The sequence below is a fragment of the Hemitrygon akajei genome, chromosome 13 (genome assembly GCF_048418815.1).
Source record: "Hemitrygon akajei chromosome 13, sHemAka1.3, whole genome shotgun sequence".
Lineage (NCBI taxonomy): Eukaryota > Metazoa > Chordata > Chondrichthyes > Myliobatiformes > Dasyatidae > Hemitrygon > Hemitrygon akajei.
The window spans coordinates 54,531,985-54,559,531 of NC_133136.1; the positions used below are offsets into that span (position 1 = coordinate 54,531,985).

The 27,547-nt window shown below is 38.6% G+C and overlaps 1 protein-coding gene across 8 annotated transcripts in view; it reads right to left on the reverse strand.

Moving 5' to 3' along the window:
• Positions 1 to 27,547, reverse strand: part of exoc1 (exocyst complex component 1) — an 80,267-nt gene that overhangs the window by 45,779 nt on the left and 6,941 nt on the right. For 5 of the 8 annotated variants that reach the window (XM_073064632.1, XM_073064630.1, XM_073064629.1 and 2 more), the window contains exons 2-8: positions 22,881 to 23,012; positions 15,042 to 15,172; positions 11,662 to 11,821; positions 10,941 to 10,961; positions 5,017 to 5,204; positions 3,658 to 3,885; positions 1,016 to 1,148 (exon numbers count right to left, since the gene is read on the reverse strand). In XM_073064632.1, coding sequence (XP_072920733.1) covers positions 1,016 to 1,148; positions 3,658 to 3,885; positions 5,017 to 5,204; positions 10,941 to 10,961; positions 11,662 to 11,821; positions 15,042 to 15,172; positions 22,881 to 23,004 — 985 coding nt within the window. In that variant the 5' untranslated portion in view covers positions 23,005 to 23,012. The remainder of the gene's footprint in view (positions 1 to 1,015; positions 1,149 to 3,657; positions 3,886 to 5,016; positions 5,205 to 10,940; positions 10,962 to 11,661; positions 11,822 to 15,041; positions 15,173 to 22,880; positions 23,013 to 27,547) is intronic. The other 3 variants (XM_073064634.1, XM_073064631.1, XM_073064628.1) reach the window with 1 other exon arrangement.

The following is a 27,547-nucleotide window of genomic DNA, read 5'->3' on the forward strand; positions in this document are numbered from 1 at the left end:
TCCTTCGCTCAGCTACCGATGTTAAACTCTCCAGTACTTTGCCCACGACAGAGCCCGCCTTCCTTACCAGCTTATTAAGACGTGAGGCGTCCCTCTTCTTAATGCTTCCTCCCCAACACGCCACCACAAAGAAGAGGGCGCTCTCCACAACTGACCTATAGAACATCTTCAGCATCTCACTACAGACATTGAATGACGCCAACCTTCTTAGGAAGTACAGTCGACTCTGTGCCTTCCTGCACAAGGCATCTGCGTTGGCAGTCCAGTCTAGCTTCTCGTCTAACTGTACTCCCAGATACTTGTAGGTCTTAACCTGCTCCACACATTCTCCATTAATGATCACTGGCTCCATATGAGGCCTAGATCTCCTAAAGTCCACCACCATCTCCTTGGTCTTGGTGATATTGAGACGCAGGTAGTTTGAGTTGCACCATATCACAAAGTATGCTTATTAAAGTGGCCACTGAGTGTAAACTATAATTTGTTCAATGCAACCTTGATTTCATTAATTCAGTCACATTGCAACAAGCTGCTTTCAGAGTTGTGTCCCAATCTGGCTTGATACAAATGTTGTGTGGACTTGCATTTTTGCATTGAATTGTACTGGCAGCCAACATGTCAAACAAAAGTAGTTTAACACAGAAATGGTCAGTTAAGAATTATTCAAGTACAAGATGCACTGAAAATTGTCAAAAGTATTCTCAGGATTACAGAACGATGACAACATCCAAGAAGGCCATTTGGCAGGATGAGTCCATTCCAGTTTTATACAAGTACAATCTGCTCATCCTAACTTCCCACTCTCGCTCCAAGTCATAGAAATTCTCTCCTTTCAGAGATTATCCAGTTTTATTTTGACCAAGACAACTGAAACTGCCTCTACTATATTCACTAACTATTCACTTTGTGTAATTTTTTTTCCTAATGCCACTTTTGGTCCTTTTGCCACTGACAGATCTTGATCATTATTATAGAAAATTCAAGTAAATTCACCATAAAAGTGCAGCAACAGTACCTGGTCGAAGGGCCACATTCATACACTGTAGAAGGGCCTCGGCAGCATTGGTGCAAGCTTCGATACCTTTAGAAGAAGAAAGATCCCCATCCGTGAGGGCTTTAATATGGCCTTTGGATAGGTCCAAATAATTCTGCAAAATAAATACAGTCTAAATCCCATGGTATACAATCTCATGAAAACAAAATGCATGATTTCATCAATGATTCAGTATCTGATCTACTGAATTTTGCAGCTGATGCTTCAGGTTTTATCATCTACATTAATAAGTTAAATACAGTGAACAAGTGTAATCCATTCAGGTTAATTGATGCTACAAAATAGGTGCAAATTGTGAGAAGGGTATATACCCAAAGGACGATGTGCAGGCTGAAGTTTTCTCTCTTTATGACTCTAAAGCTAGAACTTCTGTCTATAAATATTCCAAAAGCTCTGGTTTTTAGTTAATTGGGCCATTGGTTAATTGGGGCAGATGTTTATTTGGGAAAACTCAAAGAACAAAAGCAACATTAAAAAAAGAGCCAGGATTTCCTTCATTTATTTCGGACTCTATGTTGCTCAATTAGGACAGAACACTGCTGCCAAACAATTTCTAACTAGTGTCAGTCATTATGTTCAAAAACCAGTGATTTTTGTCACTGATAGTTGGCAAGAAATAACGAAGTAGGTTAATGAAGTAGGTTCTCAAAGCTTGCAGAGAGATTTAGGCCAGTTAGAAGAGTGGGCTGAAAGATGGCAAATGGAGTTTAATGCTGATAAGTGTGAGGTGCTACATTTTGGCAGGACTAATCAAAATAGGACATACATTGTAAATGATAGGGCATTGAGGAATGCGGTAGAACAGAGTGATCTAGGAATAATGGTGCAGAGTTCCCTGAAGGCGGAATTTCATGTGGATAGGGTGGTGAAGAAAGCTTTTGGTATGCTGGCCTTTATAAATCACAGCATTGAGTATAGGAGTTGGGATGTAATGTTAAAGTTGTAGAAGGCATTGGTGAGGCCAAATTTGGAGTATTGTGTACAGTTCTGGTCACTGAATTATAGGAAAGATGTTAACAAAATAGAGAGAGTACAGAGGAGATTTACTAGAATGTTACCTGGATTTCAGCACCTAAGTTATAAAGAAAGGTTGAACAAGTTAGGTCTTTACTCTTTGGAGCGTAGAAGGTTGAGGGGGAACTTGATAGAGGTATTTAAAATCATGAGGGGGATAGATAGAGTTGACATGGATAGGGTTTTTCCATTGAGAGTAGGGGAGATTCAAACAAGAGGACATGAGTTGAGAGTTAGGGGACAAAAGTTTAAGGGTAACATGAGGGGGAATGTCTTTACTCAGAGAGTGGTAGCTGTGTGGAACGAGCTTCCAGTAGAAGTGGTAGAGGCAGATTCGATTTTGTCATTTAAAAAAAATTGGATAGGTATATGGACAGGAAAGGAATGGAGGGTTATGGACTGAGTGCAGGTAGGTGGGACTAGGTGAGAATAAGCGTTCGGCATGGACTAGAAGGGCCGAGATGGCCTGTTTCCGTGCTGTAATTGTTATATGGTTATGTAAGCAGTAAGACAATTCACAACTGTTTAGCTTGAAGATGCCAGAAACAGCTGGGAGTGAAAATGAAATGATTTCACTACTTCCAAAAACTAGGAACTATAAAGAAATGAAAGTATCGACAATTATTTTGAATATTACAATGAAAAGAATTTAGAGGATACAATCGGCAAAAGTACTGTATGAAGGCAGTTTATTATCTGCACGAGGTGTTTATATTGATCTTGTTTATTTAATCATTTAAAAGAACACAGCTGCATACATTAGCTGAATTCCTCCGATGATATCTATAAGGAACTAATACAGTTTTATCATATTGAAGAATTGGTAGTGTACTAATTTGGTCTGATTTCATTTAAATCTGTAATTTAACAGTGGCTTGTCTTTTTTTAAATACATTTTTACATATTCTGGTTGATTGGGGCAGCTGCTTAATTGGGCCAAAATGTACTGGTCCCAATGTGTCCCATTAACCTGAATCAACAGTATTTTCCAAATGTGTACCAAACTATAACAGAACACAATGCCACAGAAGATGAGCTTTAAGTAAGAAAGACCATAATTAAGCAAGTGCACGCAGGTGCAGCTGCTAACAAACTGTGTCAAGGAGCTGGAACTGGATTTGGATGTACTTAGGATCATCCAGGATGCCGACAGCATTGTAGATAAGACTTTTACAGAGGTAGCAACACCCAAGGTTTAGGCTTTAGAAAAATAGGTGACCACCAGGAAAAGAAAGAAGATTAGGCAGACCACAAAGGGCTATGCTGTGGCCTAGTATAAGATGGATGCTGGTCAACGGAATCCAAAGATGTATACCAATTATTGAAATTGGTCTATTATCATCACATATACTGAGGTGCAGTGAAAAGTTTGTCTTGCATACTGTTCATACAGATGCATTTATTACCCAGTGGATTGAAATAGTAGAAGGTAAAAATAACAAAATGTAGTAGCTACAGAGAAAATGCTGTGCAGGTAGATAATACGGTGCAAGATCATAATTGTCAAAGCAAATGAATTCCACTAGCTTGCCAATCAACAAAAAATCATTGTATGAATGCAAGGAAATGAGGAAGAACATTTCACATACCACAAGAAATTCTATTTCTTCCAGAAGCTTCATATTATTAGTATTACTAAGTTGTATGAGGTCATTGCTTTGGGAAATGTGATCCATTTGTTCCTTTACACTTTGTAGCATTTCTTCATAACTGCTCAGCTTATACTCAATCTCATCCACTTCTTTAAGAGCTTCATCCAGCAATTGCATTAGAATGTTCACCTGCTTTTCTGAAGCCATAATGGATTGGATGTTGGCCTGGTAAGAAGCAGATTCTGTATTAGACAAAGTATTTTATGGCAATGTAACAATTTTATCTTTTTACACCACTTATCAGAGATCATCTTGAATAATTTCTTAAATCGTCCTAACTGACAGATTCCAACTCAAAATCTGTGAGCCATTCTTCTCTTAAGTTCTTTTATTAACTTGCTCAAAGTAACAAGAGGCAATAACTATAACTGAACTCTGTTCAATAACTATATTTTGACATTGCCCTGTGTTAGCTTTCTGTCAGATCTAATACATGAAAGTGTTAGAAAATTACATTGAATGTGATCTAACATTGTTAGAGGAAGCATGTAATAAATACAATATAGATTACAAACAAGAGCATGCAATAAAAATAAAAGTTAGATATCTCAAAGAATTGGCCTTCTATCTCTCTGACAGAATAGGTTAAACAGTGAATAACGTTGTTTGCAAAGCTACTCCAAATCTTCCTTGATAACATCTGAAGTTCTCAAGATTTAACATTTCTGGAAGAAAGGAACAACCTTTTTTTAAGTTGTCACTGCACTACTTTGAAACTCCAATGCTTTCCAAATGCCCCAAGTCAAATGAAGCACTCCTATATAGTCACTATTTGCTGTTGAGATATCCTTCTGCTACCTCCATGTGTAGGAAAACTAAGTGGGTTTACCCAAGTACCATTGGTTATGTAAATCAAATCCTCCACAGCATCATCCAGTACATTTCAATGACGGCAAGTGAACAGTGTGCTGAAGAGATACCTCTCCATCTTGGACCATTCAGTAGCAGATAGCAAAAAGCTACACAGCAGGCAGAGTACAGCAATGAACCAAGTTGTGATGAGTTCTGTTGCTTAAGGCCAGATAGTAATTTTAATATCCTTGAAAGCTGATCACTAAAGTCTGTACACAATGACCTAGTGTTAAAGGGGCAGCCAGCAAAGCTTTGCAAATAATCATGTTGCTGATCACAGCTGGTAGTCATGATCTTAATATTTCCCAACAAACCACAATTATACATTTTACAATTTACTAGACAACGAATGTAATATTACTCTATTACTCAATAACCATTTTTGATACGTCCGAATCAAAATGGTCCAATCTAGCATTAGTTCTTTATATATTCTACACTCACCCCATCTAACACTTGTAATTCCCTAGACAATTTTTCTGCAAAGGCTTCAGCATTTGAGATAGCATATTCACAACCATCCATCATTATCTCAATATCTTGTTCTTCTTTTGCGTTTAACTCTTGGTATTCATCCAAGGATTCTTCATCCCCACCAGCCACACTCTGATTTTCGCCACTTGGAACAGACTCTTTGGAGAAATTTGGTAAAATGAAACTTGGTTAATCCTCAAGGCATTAAAGTACTATTAAAAAGTTAGGTAGTGAACATATTTTATGATTAAATTTAAAAACAATGTACAGAATCATTAAACAGGTGAAGTAGTGTGATAGCCAGAAAGACATTTTATCTGTAATCTACACAAAAAACTAGTGTACTTTTGGAAGCCTTCCTTTTTCCCTAAGCAATTTGGTAACTTTGCATGTTTAATATACAGACTAGCAGACCTACAATGAATGATTTTCTTTAATATTTAAATATGTAAGGCAGATCTGGCATAGCTTACAGAGTTGTCGACTTTGCTTATCAAATTGCTCTCACAATAACCAAATTTATGCAGTGCTGTGTGTTATGCAGCAAGTACACTTTTGGGAATTCTGGTCAGTACTGTGTTAACAAATATCAGATGGATTTACAGTTGGGAAGAAAACTACATTTGGGTCTTAAGTTAATTATAAGGAAGGTTAACTAGGTTTCATGCATACCCCTGCCTTATCAAAATGTATAGGCTCATGCCCAACTGTAAAATTATCCACAATATGAATATCCTGCTAACAATTATAGTCAGGATTCAGAGATCCAGGATGATTACAAAACAGACTACAAGAAAGCCACCAGAATCTGTGAACCATAATGTCAATTTCTGAGTTAAATATAAATGAATGCAGCATGCCTAGTTGCTTGATTTGGCAAATTATGGAATTGCCATAGACTCAAATAGATACAGGCATCAGACTCCCTACTGTAATGTGTAGGTGAGGAAGGCAAAATGTGCCCATGCGTGCTGTACGTATGTGGTAATTCCCTATGGAACCTCCGGTCAGCTTGCTGTTACTGCATACCAGACAATTGCTATTAGGTACACAGAGTTCTTTTGTATACAAAGCATGGTATACACAGAAGGGTTCAAATTCAAAACTGATGACAATTCAAAAGTTATTAACTGCTAATTGATCTAAGCTTAAGTAGATTTCCACATTGCTATATTATTCATGTATGCATATTGTAAAAAAATGTGCACTATAGATTAATCACAAATGCTGAAGGAACTCAGCAGGCCGGGCAGCATCTATGGAAAAAAGTGCAGTCCACGTTTCCGGCCAAGACCCAGGAAAAATTCTCCATCATGTAAACACTTACAGGTTTAAATAAATGACCAGATTTTAAAAGGGGCAATATGGTGAAGAAATAAAAAAAAGATAACATAACAAATTTTGCATTTCCGTGCATTACATTCAGAGGAAACTTTCAAAAAAGCAAATAACTTTTGCTCAAAAACAAAGATTATTCTTTAAATGTTTTAATTTTTTTAAGTACAAGATTTACAATTCTTAACAAAACTTTTAAAAAAATTAATTGATGAAAAAGTTAGTGTGATTGAATTATCTTTTGAATACATTTTTGAAAACATATAGTTAAAATCTTTAATCTGGTTAAGAGTATTTAAAGGAATCAACTCTCCATCTTCCTACTTGTGATGAGGAAATTTGATGAGGCAAATCATGCTTTGTCCCAAAGTGACTGGTTGCTGACCCTGGACCATGCTATTTCTTTCAGTGTGGTGCTAGACACAGTCTTCCAGTAGTTTAGCTCAGTGAATTAACCAGTTATTTGCTTACTGACTAGCTAATCTGGGCAGATGCTCTATCACAGCATTCAGAGCATAAATCACAGCAAGGGATAAGAATCCCTAAAATGAGTCAATTACATTTTGCTGAAAAGCTGTTCCAAGTTACAAAGTCTAAAATGTCATAGAAAATACTAAAACCATTCAATATATTAGGAGTTAAGTTTACCATATCCTTGCACTTTTCTTTTCCTCTATAGAAATAATAGAAATTTGACTGAAGGACAACCCAAGACAATTATTGATAGAAAATTAAAGCAGGAATTTTGGCCTGGAAAATCATTTCAGTGCTGATTTTAGAAAGGAAGAATAGATTAACATTATAATTTTGAGATTTATGAAAACAGGATTTTTTCCCACCATATGATCAGTTCTTCCAAAGAGAACATGAATTTTACATTCAAGATAATGGCTGCTGAAAGGATGTTGAATAAAGTCGTCGTTAGTTATAGGATAAATACATGTTACAAGAAACACAAGGAATTCATGCACATCAAGAATGTACATCTACCAAAGTGATTTTTATAGGTGGGTAAATGAAAACTGAAACTTATTTAAAATGCTTATTCAGAAATGAACAAGACTCCCAACACTTTTATAAATACATAAGCCAGTTCACATATCAACTGGATTATTATAGAACGTTGAAGCTTTACACAGACGGAGTTTAGGAGGTTTACTAGGATGCTGCCTGAATTAGAGAGCATATTTTATGAGGATTGGTTGAGAGAGCCAGGGCTTTTCTCTTTGGATGGTAGGAGGGTGAGTGGTGACTTGATAGATAAGATAGCATACAAATGATAAGAGGCATAGATCAAATTAATAGCCAGAGATTTTTCTCAGTGCATATATAGCTAATACCAGGGTCATAATTTTAAGATGATTGGAAGAGAATATAAGAGGGTGGGAAGATGTCAGATGTAAGGTCTTTATACAGATTGTCGTCAGTGTGTGGAATGCCCTTCCAGGGATGCATTCAGAGCATTTAAGCAACTCTGACAGGCATATAGATTATAGAACAATGAGGGTTATATTGGAGAAAAGGGTTAGATTGACCTTTGTGGGCCATTGGGCCTGTACTCTGCTGTAATCTTCTATGTTCTATGATTATGAAGAATTCGAAAAGAAAGAGCAGACATGTCTTTTACCATGTGATGAACCAGAGAAAATGATGAGAGCAGCATCAACCATTAGAAATGGTCTTTTCAATATCACTAAATCCTCCGACTTCTTCACTTAGCGTCTGAAGAGCACACTCCTTAAAGTTATCTCCCCACTGAAAATTGCCTTACACTTTGTTAATGATGACATGTAAGCCACAAATCGAACCAATGAGTCCATGATTCAACCAGTCTTGGTGAAGGCCAGAATCAGATAAGGCTGTGTTAGTAGCTTAATACTTTTCATTTTTTCAATACAGCATCTCATCTTACGCAAGCTTCTACCTAGAGTGGAATTAAGCTGCAGCTCTGGAGGGAAACTGCTCAATCTGCATGGTCTCCACTTCACAGCCTAGGTCACCATAATCTCAGCAAGTGACACAGACAATGCTTCTGTAGGAGCAAGGATACCTTGTTGCAATTGTACAGGGCCTGGTGAGAATATGTCTCGAGCATTATGTGCGATTTTGGTCTCTTTACTTGAGGAAGGATATTCTTGCTATGGAGGAAGTACAGCAAAGATTCATCATACATACACCTTAATAATAGTATTACGGTATGGAGAGAGATTGGGTGAATTAGGTTTATGAGCTGAGAAGAATGACAGGGAATATCACAGAAACCTAAAATATTCTAACAAGTCTAGACAGATTAGATAGCAGGACAATCCAATCCTGGGATCACAGTCTAATGATAACTCAAATAAGACTGAGATGAGCAGAACTACCTACTTCTGGTGAACCTGCGGAAATCTACACCACAGTGGACAGTTGAAGCCAAATAATTGAATATTTCCAAGGTGCAGTGAGACATTGTTTTAGGGAAATAGAGATAAAGTTACAATTCATTACTGAACTTGGATGATCAACCATGATGATATTGAACAGCAGATTTGGGTAAAAGGAGTGAATATCCCACTCCTGCTTCTGTATCATACACATTTTTCAGCTGTTGGGTTCTAAGTCTCCAACTTTTTCACTAAGTACACAAGAAAATGGGCCACATTCTAAACAGCTGAAAAACAAAAATCCTCCATCAACATGCCAAACTTGACAACACAACCCTTGAACAATAAAGGTCTAAGGCAAGACCCTGGATTACATGGGCTAAATGCAGAAGGAAGCCATTAAGCATATCAAGAACATGCCAGCTCTCTGTAGAAAAATCCAATCTTATTTCTGCATTTCCCTGTAGCCCCGCAATTTATTCTCTATCACGTTCATCAAGCTGCCATTTATTTTCACCAAGATGAATGATATTGGCAAAATAACCTATCAGCAGAAGGGAAGAAACCAAAGCACCCAGAGTAAACCCACATAGTCACACAGAGAAGATGTAATCAACACAAAAAAGACACGCAAGATCCGGACTGTTGCTGGAGGTCTGAGGTATCAGAGACAACTGTTGTGCCGCTATTCCATCCTTGCACATCTTGAACATAGACTCTACTGTATTAGGCAGGAGAGTGGGTAGCTTGCACTCCTCTTCTATTTATGCTGAGCTGTTGCATGCTTCCAATTCTCAAATGCCTTTCTGAATGCTCCTTTTCCAATTTGAGCAGTTGGTGGCCAGGGATCTCAAGAAGTGGGTGTGGATGTTGTATACCCCAGCCCCTCACCCCCGAAGTTTTGAAGACATTCTTGATTTTTTAAAATTTAACTGTTAGCTGATCAGTGCAGATGCAGTGGGCTAAGGGTCAGTTTCCATGCTGTATAACAAGAGTCTCGACTCCTTTCATGATCCTTAAAGCAATCAGATATTCTCTATGAACCATTAAAACTATAATAGTAACTAAGTTATTCCTATTAAGTACAATTTCCTTTGTACTTCCATGAAAATAGCATTCAACAGAGTTCTGTTACTCTGTACAAATGAACAGACTGCTGAGCCATGCAAGTTCCTGATAGGTACAGAAATCAGAATATCTACTTGTCCTGTGGTCTAAAATTGTATATGGACCCAGCTTAGCAAATAAATACCCCCAGAACCAGCATTACACATGGATTTAATTCCAAACTCAAGATGCAAAACCCAATTTTCAAGAGAAAAAAAATGCAGCCTTGGATAGCATTCTTGAAACAGAAGGGATGCAGTTGCTCATTCTCTATAGTGACCTGCAGTAAACACCTACTTGCTAGATATACACAATAGCTTCCTCAGCATCTGAAAAGGAAGGTTAAATTTCAGGTCATATAGTACTGTGGAAGTAAAAGGAGAATGCAGGAAAACTTCTTTTAAAAAACAGCTAAAACATAAACAAGAAAAAAAAGGTATATAATTCTTTAAGGATTTTTAATGAAGATCACCTTGCAGAGTCTTAATAATTAATTCCTAAAAATCCAGTGTGCTTATACTCTTAGCAGAGGAAAATGGTCAGTATCATTTGAACAAAGGAAATTAGGATGATCTTGGGAGTTCTCCAAAATACAATGGTGTAGTCTCAAAAAGAATTATTTATGTTATTGGATAATGACATAATGAGATCTCTAATACTTGTGAACACTTCTAATGACATCTATACATATAAAATCATAAAGCCTCTTTTTACACCCAGAAGAGCAGAGGTTCTGCCAATTGTGCGCAAAATGCTTTGGCACGTGCTGAAGTTATAAAGTGCAAATTTTAAAAGATAACAAGTAACACACACAAAATGTTGGAGGAACTCAGAAGGCCAGGCAGCTCTATGGAAAAGAGTACGGTCCCGGCCGCAAAACGTCAACTGTACTCTTTTCCATAGACGCTGCCTGGCCTGCTGAGTTCCTCCAGCATTCTGTGTGTTACTTAGACTCCAGCATCTGCAGATTATTCTCTCATTTTTAAAAGGTAACAACCCATTTCTTTATTTGAACCCTTTATTAATAAGTTGAACATCAATTATAGATATACACCAGAACGACAAAAATAAGAAAACATTACCAACCTTCTGTGACCTTAGGAAGTTCTTTGCAGAGAAAGAATAGAGAAAGAGGATTAAAGGAAGATAAGCAAAGAAACATTATAGCAACAGGTAGCAATACAGATTATAAAAGGCAGCATTTTACAGTGAATTCCCAAGACTGCCGCCGCCAGGCTTGCCATATCCACCATTACAATGTGCTTTCAAGAAATTCCATCGTAACAGAAATATTTTCCAAAGATGTAAAAAACAGAAATCAAAAAATGTGTTTGCAGAAGTGAAAATGCTAGCCACTAAAATACTCATTTACAAAAAGGTTGAATTTATCTTATAGACTGACCACAATGCATACTGTAACTTAGAGGCCAAGATGAAATACACAAAGTAATATGGTGAAAAAACATAACAAGTCACCTTGATGTGAAGCAATTATTAGCATACTAATGACTATATTCTAATATTACGATAAGCCTGCAAAGAAAGCTCAAAAATTTAATTACATTCAGCATTGTTGTTTACATAAATATTTTGATTTAATTTTCATAAGAGCCATTAAAATACCGAGCAAAAAAGATAATGGGAGTTGAAAAGATAGATGGAACAGACTGAGATGTGTTATGAAGAAACTGAAAGAAAAAAAATTAATGTCTGGCAAGCTGTCACAACTTAACAGGAGGACAATTAAATCATGTGAAGACTGTCATTTCTACTAAAATGAGATGTTTATCATCACACTGAGACTCACCTTCCAATAACTGTGAACTAACATTGACAAACTCGATCTTCTTTCTAAGATATCGCTGATTAAGTTTCCAAATACAAGAAATGAAAGCATTTTTCTCTGCTGTGCTGCTAGCAAGCCACTTGTACACTTTATCAAAGTGCAAATCAAACTCTGGATTCTCCTGCAAGAATAGATAATATAAATTCATTTAGTTCAAGTATTTGATTTTAGAAAAAAATTAATATGACAACCACGAGAAAATCTGTTGGAGATTCCAAGAAAGACACACAAAATGCTGGAGGAACACCGCAGACCAGGCAATGTCTATGGAAATAAATAAATAAATAGTCTACAATTCAGGCCAAGATCCCTCTTCAGGACTGGTATGATGAACCAGTTCATCATGAACATCAAAATATACAGAGTTTGGGACCTAACAGTATTCTCAAAGTGATAACACCCCTATAGACAAAATACTAAAATCAGAATTTCTAATTGAACTTCAGTGTGGGAATCTGGACCAACAAGTGGTAAGGGAGCAAGGCAGATATCACATAGTAAACCAGTTGCAGAACCATTGAATAGCCAGACAGCAAATCACTGGTGTTTTACTGTACATTCTTCAATCACAAAAAATAACTATTTTTGCTATGTTTCTCAATTCCTCCACCCATCAGTGAAAGTAGATACACATTATTTTTTCACATGCTGATCTAACTTCTTCAAAGCAGTCCTTCCCATTTTCCACTCTCCATAAGCATAACTCATCCAAAGCACCCTTTCCCATACAGGTACTGCTCGAGTCTTCACTGAACTACACTTAAATACTGGGAGGCGAGATGTGAAATCCTTATTCTCAAAAGGTTCTGCTCTCCAGTCTTTTTATCTCCCATTCTCCACTGCTCTAACTTTTCCTTCCATTCCCTCACCCAAACTGAAAATTTGTTAATACTATACTCTTGTGCACTTCTTGCCCGCTATGTTGGTTTTTCTTTCCTAACCTCCGAGTTCTTTTTAGCCTTTAGTATTTTTAGCTTGCAGTAACAAAATTAATTTATAGCTATTAAAACCATCTTAAACTCTGCAAGAAAAATAACTATTGCATGTCTGAAAATCTCTAACTCCTAACTCCTTCTCTCCCATTTACACATTTTAATGCCACAACGTGCTGCAAGTTGAGACTGCTTAGGAGCAGAACTGTCACATTATAGCAGAATTACCTGTTATGTCTTCATGAGCTTTCTCTGATATTGGATCCACCTTTCACCTGGGATATTTTTATGTATTAAATTTACTGTATTCATATAAATTGTTAGTCATGGCTATAAAGTTATCAGCATCAATTAAACATCAGAAGTGATATCTTTTTAATTCTTATCATTATTTAGAACATGGGGAAACTGTTCCAAATTTTTGGAGCCAAACTCATCTACTTTCTGAAAAACAAGTGATGCTCAGAGGCAACAAGAAATACTTAGCAAGATCTGAATCTGTGTTTCTGTCTGATCAGCTTTGAGCTGTGGCAATGGCTGTATTTCAGCTCTAAAGGTCAGCCTAATAGAGTTAACAATTGCTAAGTTAGAAGGACTAAAATATTTTGGTTCCATTAATTCTATCAATATAAACACTAGAAAAAAAAATACAAAATTTCTGGATTGCTCTTTTGGGAGATGGTTCCAAACTTTCAGCTCAATACCCAATAAGAAATCCTGAAAAGTAGTATACTTTCAATTCTGGATGTTAGCTCTCCGGTGGAAAATTTTCATTCCAACTAAGCCATTCGTGAACTTTCTCAAGTATTATTTTGACCATGAAAGGCACCCCCTCAAATGTAATATAAAATCAGAAAAACAAGATACCCTACCAACATTTGAGATTACTCATCCAATTCCTTTGGGGTACTGACTCACCTTGAAGAACGTACAATTTAGTAGAGATCGATGGAACAGAGTGAATAAAGGCTAATAGCCTCTACAAGAGGGTTTTGATTTCTTAAAATAAAAGCTTTTGGTGGGGAGTGGCAAGGATGTACAGCTGCTTTCCATGAGAATACAAGGAAGTACTTCAACATTATTCAGATTTTGCTTCTGATCTTCTCTTCCCAATTTTAGTTTTATTTTGGATTTTTACCACATTACAATTCTACTTTTACTACAAGGATTGGTCACAGGGCTATGAACTTCTGTGCTCATCAATGCTGCCACTTCACAATTAATTGACAGGATGCACACTTTGAAATTGCAATTTGAACTCCAGCCAATCCATGATCCATTACCCTTTCCATCAACCCTTATTTTATAGCAAATGTGAATGCTCATTCAGTAGAATACAATGAAATTACTCCGCATTGAGAGTCCACTAATGCACCTTTAAGCTCCAATTCACATTTTGATTAATTAGCATATTAAGGAAACCCAAAGCAATTTTTCTACATTTGGACAGTGAGACAATGGCTACTACAGAGAAGGACAATGTAGTGAGGGGGGTGTGGGGGAGTAAACCTGTAATGTTAATGGTCATGAGATAGAAGACATTAATGGAAAGCTGTATCTTATTGATCGTGAACTTCAGGAAGGGGAGGTCAGGAGAACACATACTAACGCTTATTGAGGGGGTCAGCGGTGGAAAGAGTGATCAGCTTCAAGTCTCTGGGCATCAACTTTTCAGAGGATCTATCCAGAACCCAACATATCAGTGCAATCATAAAGAAGGCACACCAGTGGCTAAACTTCCTTAGGAGTTTGAGGAGACTCGAGCAAATTTCTATACATGTACCATTGAGAGCATTCTAACTGGTTGTATCATCACCTGGTATGGAGGAGCCAATGCAAGAGGATTGTAAGAAGTTGCAGAGGATTGTAGACTCATCCATTCCCATTATGAGTCCAACCCTACCCATTGTTGAGGACATCTTCAAAAGACAATGCCTCTGGAAGGTGGTGTCCAACATTAAGGACCTTAAACATCCAGATGGTTCCCTCTTCTCATTACTACCATCAGGGAGGTGGTATCGGAGTCTGAAGACACACACTCAACATTTTAGAAACAATATCTTCTCCTCTGAATGGTTCATGAACACTACTTCATTGTTCTTCTTTTGCATTCTCTAATGTTTATTGAATTTTTTATGCCTTGCACTGTATTGTCGCCACAAAACAAATTTCATGACGATGCCATTGATAATAAACCCGATTCTGATTAAAAAAGCAAGTAAACTAGATCAAATATAGTAACAAACAAAACCTAAAAAAATTCTCCACAATTTAAAAATATTTAGTACTTTCGTTATTAGTAACAGAAACCTGCAACATTCAGAATAATGTTTCATTCCTCATTATTAGTGTAATCAATCTGACCGAAACATCCAAATTTCAGTGGCCTTTCAGACCTTTTCGTTTTACCTTGTTAGCATCTTTAGCATCGACAACAGCCAAATCTCGCAATGCCCATGCTGTCTGCCGTTTGTAGAAATCCCCCTTATCTGACTTCTTCACCTTAACAACATTTACTTGAACTGGTCGCTCTGTTGTTACTGCAAAAATCAAAGTTAATAAATCAATGAGCAATAGAATAAAGAGGCTGAAAACAAAGCATTATTAACATAATAAAAGGGCTGAAATAGCGATCTTAAAGACTAGTGCAGAACTAATGTTTATTCGACCTTTTAGATAGATATTGCACAGAACCTCAAAGAGTACAGTAAGGCTCAATTCATCCAACAATACCCTTAATAGATATCTACCTTTTTAATTACACTTCCATACAATTTTTGACACATTTTTCTATGAAAATTATTTCGATCACAATAAAACTTTTCATCTCAGATAGTTAAATTTCATTAGCTATGAGGACTTGATCCTCATGTTTATGAAAGTTGGTACTGTGTTTTGCACCTTGGCCCCAGAGTAATGCTGTTTCATTTGTCTGTATTCATGGGTATGATTGAATGACATTTAAACTTGAACCTGAACTTCATATTCATACATTTATACCAAAGAGAATATCATTTTGATCAAACCTGTTATGTAAAGGAGAAGCTTCCAATTCATCAACTGACAATGGCAAAAAATAAATAAATAAATCCTGAATAAATTGCACAATTGAAAAGGTAGAAGCAATGCAGAAGGAATAACAGTGTCAGAGGAACTGAAATGAACAATGTCAAAAAGACAATGAAGAATAGAGGGACTCATGATTTATGGGGTAAACGTGATGAGTCAGTCTACAGGGGTGAGGAAGAGCATTTGATTGAGCAGTTACAACTTCACACTCAATGTCAACAAAACCAAGTAACTAATTGTTCACTTCAAAAAAAAAGGAAGTTGGATCCCACCTTTCAGTTCTTATTGGTGGGTCAGAGATGGAAAGAATTAGCAGCTTTAAATTCTTGGGCATTAACAGCTCAGATGACATATGCTGGGCCCACCACAAATATCCAATCACAGAGAATATAAGCCAGTACCTCTACTTTCTTATAAGCACAGGGAGATTTGGCAAGTCACCAAATACTCTATCAAGCAATCAGTAGACCATTGAAAACATCCTGACTATACATCATTTGGTACAACAAGTCCATGCGCAGGATTGTAAGAGGCTGGGGAAAGTACTGGATACAGCCCAGCCCACCATTGAAAGTATCTACAGGAGGCGTTGCATCAGTGCCAGAATCAATCACTAATGACTCCACCACCTGGGTCATGCCCTCTACTTACTGCTCAAGTACAAAAGCCACCAAGTTCAGCAACAGCTATTTTCTTACAGCCATCAGGTTCTTGAACTGACCTAGCCAACCCTAATCTTCTCTCTGCAAAACTCCTAAAGAACACTCCCTGCACTGCCATGGACTTGCCTCTGGTTCATTTTTGCACTTATGTCTCGCACAATCTTTTTCTTTGCTGTCACGAAAACTTTATGCATAATCTATGTACAGTACAGCAGTTTCGTGCAATATCTGAATCTTTGTGCCAGTCATGCTGTTGCAAGTTCTTCATTGTACCTATACCTCAAGACAATAATCTAATTTTCAAGAACTACTTTATAGAGGTTGGGGCTATTCATGCAAAGAAATTAACAGTAAAAAAAATAACCAAAGTTCAGTTTATTTTCTGGTATGTGACCTGCCAAATGTGCTGACTATTCAAAATTCTTATCAGCAACTAGAAAAGGTTTTCATAGAAAATTGTATTATATACTAGCATGTGAAGTGAAGTGACAGATTTTCATGGACATGGATAGTATCTGATAATAGAGACAATCATCTGGTGAGATTCTCCAGCATATACAGTCGGCCCTCCTTATCCGCGGGGGATCGGTTCCAGGACCCCCCCCCCACCCCCCGCAGATACCAAAAAATGCAGATGCTCAAGTCCCTTATATAAAATGGTGTGAAATTTACATATAACCTACGCACGTCCTCCCGTATACTTTAAATCATCTCTAGATCACTTATAATACCTAATACAATGTAAATGCTATGTAAATAGGTGTTCTACTGTATTGTTCAGGGAATAATAACAAGAAAAAAAAAAGTCTGTACATGTTCAGTACAGACGCAACCTTTGCAACTCTTCTGGGAACACTGATGCTGCCTCGGCATCAGCCGATGATTCTCCCGTGATCTTTAAGTTCTGAGGCTGTGGCGCTTTACATAGCCAGCCAGCCATCCTTTACTAGCTTTAAATTCCTTCCTCTCGCTCACAACACAAGTACTGAACGAACGAGACGCGAGGTGAACAATGCTCAAACAACAAGTAATACTTTTAATCATCTCTAGATTACAGTACTTATAATACCTTCTACAATTGAAATGCTATGTAAATAGTTGTTACACTGTCTTGTTTAGGGAATAAGGATGCTTTGAAGGAGGCTCAATAATACTAAAGTCAGGAACTGTGGAGGTTGAGGGCTGAGGACCACTTCAGCAAGCAACATGCCACTTTGCAAAAGATCTAAGATTTCTACTTTCTTGGTGAGAGAAAGCACTTTACAGAAACAAAGTAGCGACCGAACAAGACGCGAGGCGAACAATGCTCCAACAATGAGTGTTGGAGAGAGAACTTCCAGCTTTTCCCAATCCGTGGTTGGTCAAATTTGCACATGCAGAACCCACGGATAAGGAGGGCCGACTGTAATGCATTTCACTCCATCTCAAACGGACAATGAAATGGCAAATGATAGAACAAGAATCCACTGTACAAATCAAAATTTTAAATCCTGCTGTTCGAATCATATCACAGCAAAACGCCTAATGTCAGATATAATTAGACTACAATGCAACTGGATAAATCATAAAAATACATAAAAATTAACATAATTAAATTGCCTCTTAATAGGTCAACATCCCAGGGTGCTTTATGGAAAGGATGTAATTTAGGACAGATAATTAGCATTAAGAAAAACAAAAAGAGGCAATACACAGCAATGAAATGGTGAACAGCATAATGACAAAGAATAGAACAGACCTACAAGTGGAAATGTTATGGTCTAGAAGAGTGGAGGAGGAATCTGTAAACAAACTCTATTCCTGAAGCAGCCCTTCATGACACTAGTGCATCTCAGCGGTGTGTGCTTAGCCCACTGCTCTACTCTCTGTGTGACTAGGCATAGCTCAAATACCATCCATAAATTTGCTGATGATACAACCATTGTTAGTAGAATCTTAGATGGAGACGTGAGGGCGTACAGGAGTGAGATATGCCAACTATTGGAGAGGTGTCGCAGCAACAACCTGTCACTCAACACAAGACGATAGAGCTGATTGTGGACCTCAGGAAGGGTAAGATAAAGGAACACAAACCAGTCCTCATAGGGGGATAAGAAGTGGAGAAAGTGAGCAGTTTCAAGTTCCTGGGTGTCAAGATTTCTGAAGGCCTAGCCTGATCCCAATATATCAATGCAGCTATAAAGAAGGCAAAACAACAACTATACTTCATTAGGAGTTTGGAGAGATTTGGTATGTCAATAGTAACATTCAAAAACTTCTATAGATGTACCATGTAAAGCATTCTGACAGGCTGCATCACTGTCTGGAATGGGGGGTGGGTTACAGCACAGGACCAAAAGAAGCTGCAGAGAGTCGTAAATTTAGTCGGCTCCTTCTTGGGTACAAGCCTACAAGGGTACACAGGAAATCTTCAAGGAGCAGTTTCTCAGAAAGGCAGCATCCATTATTAATGACACCCAGCACCCAAGGCATGCCCTTTACTCACTGTTACCATCAGGCAGGACTTACAGAAACCCGAAGGTACACTCAGCAAATCAGGAAGTTACTTCCCCTCCGCCATCTGACTCCTAAATGGACATTGAACCTGTGAACACTACCTCACTTGTTATATATTGTCTCTGTTTTTGCACGATTTTTAATCTATTCAATATACAAACCCCATTTCCAGAAAAGTTGGGATATTTTCCAAAGTGCAATAAAAACAAAAATCTGTGATATGTTAATTCATGTGAACCTTCATTTAACTGACAAAAGTACAAAGAAAAGATTTTCAATAGTTTTACTGACAAACTTAATTGTATTTTGTAAAAATACACAAATTTAGAATTTGATGGCTGCAACACACTCAACAAAAGTTGGGACAGAGTTAAAATAAGATTGAAAAGTGCACAGAATATTCAAGTAACACCGGTTTGGAAGACTCCACATTAAGCAGGCTAATTGGTAGCAGGTGAGGTATCATGACTGGGTATAAAAGTAGCGTCCATCAAAGGCTCAGTCTTTGCAGGCAAGGATGGGTCGTGGCACACCCCTTTGTACCAAAATTCGTGAGAAAATTGTTAGTCAGTTCAAAAGGAACATTTCTCAACGCAAGATTGCAGAGAATTTAGGTCTTTCAACATCTACAGTACATAATATTGTGAAAAGATTCAGAGAATTCAGAGACATCTCAGTGCGTAAAGGGCAAGGTCGGAAACCACTGTTGAATGCGCATGATCTTCGAGCCCTGAGGCGGCACTGCCTAAGAAACCGTCATGCTACTGTGACAATTATAGCCACCTGGGCTCGGGAGTACTTCGGAAAACCATTGTCACTTAACACAGTCCGTCGCTGCATCCAGAAATGCAACCTGAAACTGTATTACGCAAGGAGGAAACCATATATCAACTCTATGCAGAAACGCCTGCGAGTTCTCTGGGCCCGAGCTCATCTCAGATGGACCGAAAGACTGTGGAACCGTGTGCTGTGGTCAGATGAGTCCACATTTCAGCTAGTTTTCGGAAAAAATGGGCGTCAAGTTCTCCGTGCCAAAGATGAAAACGACCATCCTGATTGTTATCAGTGAAAGGTACAAAAGCCAGCATTTGTGATGGCATGGGGGTGCATCAGTGCCCACGGCATGGGTGAGTTGCATGTACATGAAGGTACCATTGACTCTGAGGCGTATATTAGGATTTTAGAGAGACATATGTTGCCATCAAGGTGATTTCTCTTCCCGGGACGTCCATGCTTATTTCAGCAGGACAATGCCAGACCACATTCTGCACGGGCTACAACAGCGTGGCTTTGTAGACATAGAGTGCATGTGCTTGACTGGCCTGCTGCCAGTCCAGATGTATCTCCTATAGAAAATGTATGGCGCATCATGAAGAGGAGAATCAGACAACGGAGACCACAGACTGTTGAGCAGCTGAAATCGTGTATCAAGCAAGAATGGACAAAATTTCCAATTGAAAATCTACTACAATTAGTATACTCAGTTCCAAAACGATTAAAAAGTGTTATTAAAAGGAAAGGTGATGTAACACAATGGTAAACATGCCTCTGTCCCAACTTTTGTTGAGTGTGTTGCAGCCATCAAATTCTAAATTTGTGTATATTTACAAAATACAATTAAGTTGGTCAGTAAAACTATTGAAAATCTTTTCTTTGTACTTTTGTCAGTTAAATAAAGCTTCACTTGAATTAACATATCACAGATTTTTGTTTTTATTGCATTTTGGAAAATATCCCAACTTTTCTGGAAATGGGGTTTGTAGATATACTGTAATTGATTGATTATTTTTTTCTTCTATATTATGTATTACATTGAACTTCTGCTGCTAAGTTAACAAATTTCATGACACATGCTGGTGATAATAAATTTGATTCTGATAATGGATGATGGACAGCAAGATGCATACATCAGGATGCTCATTATCAGCTATAGCTCAGCATTCAATACCAAAAGCCCCTTAAACTAATCAATCAGCTTCATAACCTTTGCCTCAATACTTCCTTGTGCAAATGGATCCTTGATTTCATTACTTGCAGACCCCAGTCAGTTTGGATTGGCAACATCTCCTCCACAATCTCCATCAGCACAGGTGCACCACAAGGCCCCCTGCTTTCCTAACTTTACACTTATGCCTGTGTGGTTAAGCACAGCTCCAATGCAATATTCGAGTTTGCTGATGACACTACTGTTGTAGGCTGAATCAAAGCTAGTGATGAATCAGTATACAGGATCGAGACTGAAAATGTGGCCGAGAGGTGCCACAACAACAACCTCTTACTCAATGCCAGCAAGACCAGGAGCTGATTATTGACATCAGGAGAGGAAACCAGAGGTCCATCAGCCAGTCCTCATTGGAGAATCAGAGGTGGAGGGGGTCAACAAGTTTAAATTCCTCGGTGTTATCATTTCGGAGGACCTGTCCTAGATCCAGCATGCAAATACAATTCCAAAGAAAGCATGCAGCGCCTCTTAGGAGTTTGTGAAAATTTGGCATGACATCTAAAACTGACAAACTTCTATAGATGCGTAGTATTGATCAGCTGCATCACAACCTGGTACAGAAACACCAATGCCCTTGAACTGAAAATCCTACCAAAAGTAGTGAATACGGCCCAGTCCATCATGGGTAAAGCCCTCCCCATCATTGAGCACATCTACATGAAGTGTTGTTGCAGGAAAGCAGCATCCATCATCAGGGACCTGCACCTCCAAGGTGATGTTCTCTTCTCTCTGCTGCCATCGGGAAGAAGGTACAGAAGCCTCAGGACTCACACCACTAGGTCCAGGAACAGTTATTACCCCTCAACCATCAAGCTCTTTAACCAGAAGGGATAACTCCACTCCACTTCATTCGCCCCATCACTGAACTGTTCCCAGAACCTGCAGATGCAGTTTTGAGGACTCCATCTTATGTTCTCAATATTTGTTGCTGATGTATTATTTTTCTTTTTGTAGTTGCACAGTTTGTTGTCTTTTACACACTGGTTGAACACCCAAGTAGGTGCAGTCTTTCACTGATTCTATTATGGTTATTATTCTTTTATGGATTTATTGAGCATGCCTGCAAGAAAATGAATCTCAGGGTGACATGTATGTACTTTGATAATAAATTTAATTTGAACTTTGAAACATAAAGATAAAAAGATTAACTTAAAAAGTATAGGTATGACTACTGAAGGTAAGAGGCCTCTCTTTATATCGGCAGCACAGCAGAAGAAATGGCGAGCAGTTTCAAATTCCTGGGAGTGCACATTTCACACAACCCCTCATGGGTCCAGAAAACATCCTACACAATTAGGAAAGCTCACCAACATCTCTACTTTCTGAGGAGGCTGAAGAGAGCTGGACGATGCACCTCTATACTGAAGTCATTCTACAGATGTGCAGTAGAGAGCATCCCAACAAGCTGCATCAGTGCATGGCACGGAAACTGCACTGCAGTGGGCAGGAAGACTCTACAACAGGTAGTCAAAAATCACCCAATGCATCACCGGCACCAGCCTACCCACCAAGGACGTAAATACAGAAAGGTGCCAGTAACACCATGAAGGATCCCACCCACCCTTTCATGGACTCTCTGTACCACTCCCATCAGGGAGGAGACTATATAGCATTCAGCCCAGGACCACCAGACTCAAAAAGAATTACTTTCCCCAAACAGTAAGGCTGATCAATACCTTCACCCACTAACCCACCCCCTCCACTATTTTAACATTTCCTGTCAGAGTCACCTTATGTACAGACACCCCTGTTCCTACCATTAATTTAAGGACTATGGACTATATAAGCTATCTATGTATTTATATTTATTGAGTTTATATTTTTAATCATTCTGTCCTTTATCTTATTGAGGCTTTTTGGTGCTGCATCAGATCCAGAGTAACAATTATTTCACTCCCCTCACGAGCACTGGAAATGGCATTAAACAATCTTGAATCTTAAATTAACAAAGAAAAAGACTTTGATTAAAATAGAAATATGTGCTTAAGAAACACAAATAAAAACCACATTGAGCTGTACCTGTAGCACACAGAAAGCAGTTTTTTTTCTTCTTGCCTGCCTTGCATACATTGACAATGCTGAGCAATCGTTCATCATTTGGAGTGAAAATATCCCTCTGCAATGCGTGCTTGATTGCTGTCATTCTGAACACTAGCAAGAGAAAAAAAGCTATTCGTCAATGCAAAATGACTTGTAAATTAAACTTCCACGATACCATAACTTATGGAGTACAAGCAATAGATGGCACAGTGGATTTGAGAAATAACTATTCACACCTTGCACACTGAGATTGGGGAGGAAGTTAAGCGAAATGTACCTCACTTACATCAGGGAATTCTCCACCAGGTCTGAGATACAACAAGTATTCTCCCTTTGATGTGAATGGAAATGATCTGGGTACCAGTTGAACATTTTAAAGACATTTTTAAAGATTAATTATTATTGTAAAAATACTTTTATGTCTCTTCAATAATGGTTCTTTAACCAGGGGCCAAGCGTGACATCAGAAGTTTGGAGAGGAAAGGACTTCAATCAGGTCCACTGCCTGAGGATAAAAGGCAGCAGCAGGTCACGGCAGTGTAATAGAGCTTTGACCAGTGACCTGGGATTGATTAGTAAAAGCATATTAAAGGAAGGCAGGGGCAAGCAAAGAGGCCATCGTCACTGCATCCATCATCTAAATGGACGTAGTCAGGTGGTGATCTTGAAGCTTCAGCTCTTCGAGGCTTCAGTCAGAGAAAGCAAAGGAAAAAAAAAGCTCCTCATTTTCCTTCTCTTCTTTATATCTGCTGAACTAGGGCAGTAGAGATGCCAGGCAGGATAGTTGAATGCTCCTCTTGCAGGATGTGGGAAGTCGGGGAGACCTCCAGTATCCCTGACCACAACTGCGAGAAGCGCACATCCAGCTGCAGCTTCTAAAAAACACGTTAAGCCGTTGGAGCTGGAATTGGATGAACTCTGGATAATTTTTGAGGCTGAAGGGGTGATAGGACACGTACAGAGGTAGTTACACCTAAGATGCAAGACATAGGAGACTGGGTGACAGTCAGGAAGGGAAAAGGGGTTAAGGAGCCAGTGGCGATCCCCCTCAACAACAGATATACTACTTTGGATGCTGCCCGGGGGGTGGGGGGGGGCAGTCACAGTGGTCAGGTCTCTGGCACTGAGGCTGCCTCTGTGATTCAGAAAGGAGGGGGGAGAAGAGGCATGCTGTGTAGGGGATTTGTTCTTTAGGGGAATGTACAGGAGGTTCTATGGGCCAGAATAAGGTTCCCAGATGGTATGTTGCCTCCTGGGTACCAGGAGTGCAGGATATCTTGGATCGAGTCATCAGTATCCTTAAAATGAAAGGTGAACAGCCAGAAATCGTGGTCCATGTAGGTACCATGACATGGGTAGGACGAGTAACAAGGTTCTGCATAGGGAGTTCAGGGAATTAGGTGCTAAGTTAAAGGGCAGGACCTCCAGAGTTGTGATCTCAGGATTGCTACCCGTGCCACATGCTAGTGAAGCCAGAAATAGGAAGATTATAGAGTTTAACATGTGGCTAAGGAGTTGGTGCAGGAGAGAGGGCTTAAGATTTTTTTGCACCTGAACTGGAGGGGGACTAATATCCTAACGGGAAGGTTAGTTAATGCTGCACAGTAGGATTTAAACTAGAATTGCAAAGGGATAGAAACTATTGTGCCAAAACAGTTAGTGGAAAGGTTGTGAAGGCAGATATTGGTAGGACCTCAGACAAAGTTAGGAATCAACCAGTTGAATGTGGTATGACTAGCTTCTTGTGCAGCCTATATTTCAATGTAACTAGTGTCATAGGAACAGTGAATGATGGTGCTGAAGATGAGGTAGCAGGTTTACAAACAGAGGCAATGTGTAGTGAGGGGAGGCTGTTGATCAGGCAAAATTGTTGTCAACAGGATGAGTTACAACGTAAAAAATGCAGACAAAATTGAAAAGGACGAGTACAGGACTGTAGGTGTTGTATCTGGATGCGCTCAGTTTATGGAAGATAGATAAACTTGCAGCACAGTTGCAGATTGGCAGATATGATGTTGTAGGCATCACTGAAACATGGTTGAAAGATTAAAGCTGGCAGCTTAATGTCCAGGGATACACATTATATCAAATGGATAGTCAGGAAGGCAGAGGGGGCAGCGCTGCTCTTTTATTAAAAATGAAATCAAATCATTAGAAAGAGGTGACATAGGGTCGAAAGGTTTTGAATCATTGTGGATAGATCTGAACTGCAAGGATAAAATGACCCTGATGGGAGTTGTATACAGACCCCCAAAACAGTAGTAATGACGTGACCTACAAATTACAACAGGAGTTAGAAAATGCATGCCAAAAGGGCAATGTTACAATAGTCATGGGGAATTTCAATATGTAGGTAGATTGGAAAAATCAGATTTGTGATAGTTTCCAGGAGAGCAAATTTCTACAGTGTCTATGAGATGGCTTTTTAAGAGCAGCTTGTGGTTGAGCCCACGAGACAATCAACTATTCTAGACTGGGTATAGTGCGATGAACCAGAATTGATTAGAGAGCTTAAGGTAAAAGTACCCTTAGGGGTAATGATAATAATATGATCGGATTCACCATGAAATCTGAGATAGAGAAGCTAAAGTCAGATGTATCGATATTATAGTAAAGGGAATTACAGAGGCATGAGAGAGGTGTTGGCCAGAATTGATTGGAAAAGAACACTGGCAGGGACAACAGCAGAGTAGCAATGGCTGGAAGTTCTGGAACCAATTTGTAAGGCCCAAAATATTTACATCCCAAAGACGAAAAAGTATTCTAAAGGCAAGATGACCCAACTGTGGCTAACAAGAGAAGTCAAAGACAACTTAGAAGCCAAAGAGAGGGCATATGATTGGGAAGCTTTTAAAAACCAACAGAAGGTAACTAAAAAAGTCATTAGAAGGTAAAAATGGAATACAAAAGTAAGCTAGCCAACAATATTAAAGAGGATACCAAAAGTTTCTTCAGATACATAAAGTGTGAAAAAGAGGCAATATCAGACTGCTGGAAAACGATACTGGTGAGGTAGTAATAGGGGCAACAAAATGGTGGACAAACTGAATAAGTATTTGCATGAGTCTTCACTGTGGAAGACACAAACAGTATGGTAGAAGTTTCAGGTGTCAGGAGTCATGAAATGTGTGAAGATACCATAACTAGAGAGGACGTTCTTGGGAGAAACTGAAAGTTCTGAAGGTGGATAAGTCACCTGTACCAGATGGTGTACACCCCAGGGTTCCGAAAGAGGTGGCTGAAGAGATTATGGAGCCATTAGTATTGATCTTTCAAGAATTACTAGATTCTGGAATGGTTCCAGAGAAACGGAAAATGGCAAATGTAACTCCACTCTTCAAAAAAGGAGAGAAGCAGAAGAAAGGAAAATATAGGCCAGTTAGTCTGACCTCAGTGGTTCGGAAGATGTTGAAGGCGATTATTAAGGATAAGGTCTTAGGGTTCTTGGAGACAATGATAAAATAGGCCACAGTCAGCTTGGCATCCTGAAGTGAAAATCTTGCCTGACAAATTTGTTGGAGTTCTTTGAAGAAATAACAAGACAAAAGAGAATCAGTTGATATTGTGTACTTAGATTTTCAGAAGGCCTTTGACAAGGTGCCACACATGAAGCTGTTTAACAAGCTACGAGCCCATAATATTGCAGGAACAATTCTAGTATGGATGCAGCAGTAGCTGATTGGCAGGAGGCAAAGAGTGAGAATAAAGGGACCCCTTTTCTAGCTGACAGCTGGAGATAAGTGATGTTCCACCAGGGTCTGTGTTGAGAATGATTATTTTTACATTATATGTCAATGATTTAGATGATGGAATTGATGGCTTTGTTGCAAAGTTTGCAGATGATATGAAGAAAGGTGGAGGAGCAGGTAGTTTTTTTTGGTAATTCAAAATTTTATTATTATTTATTCTTATTTTACAAAGCAGCACAGTATATAATAGAGCAAATACAGTACAGCATATTTACATAGCCATCCCATGACAGGAAAACATATAAAACTAAGAAACAGAAAAAAAACTTCTAATAGTACACAGATATTATTGGACACCAGCTAGACTCTACAAAATTGGTATTGGTGATAATAATTTATGCTGGAAATGTAAAAATGAGGTGGCTACATACTTTCACATGATTTGGGAGTGTTCCATGGTTCGCCAATTTTGGTGTAAAGTTTTTGATTTGTTGGGGAATTGGTCGGGTCCTACATTGCCCTTGTGCCCATGGTTTTGTCTCCTGGGTGATAGGACAATGATACCTAATGTAAACAATGACAAATGTACTATTTTAAAGGTGGGCAAGTATTTTTGAGGAAGTAGAGGGACTATAGAAGGACTTCAACTGATTTGGAGAATGGACGAAGAAATGGCAAATAGAATACAGTGTCAGGAAGCGTATGGTCATGCACTGGTAGAAGAAATGAAAGGGCTGACAATTTTCTAAATGAAGAGAAAATACAAAAATTTGAGGTGAAAGTTGATTTGTGAATCCTTGTGCAGGATTCCCTGAACGTTAATTTGAAAGTTGAGTCCATGGTGAGGAAGGCAAATGTAATGTTAGTATTCATTTCGGACTAGAATAAAAAAGCAGGGAATGGTGAAACTTTATAAAGCACTGGTGCGGCCTCACTTTGAGTATTGCGAGCATGTTT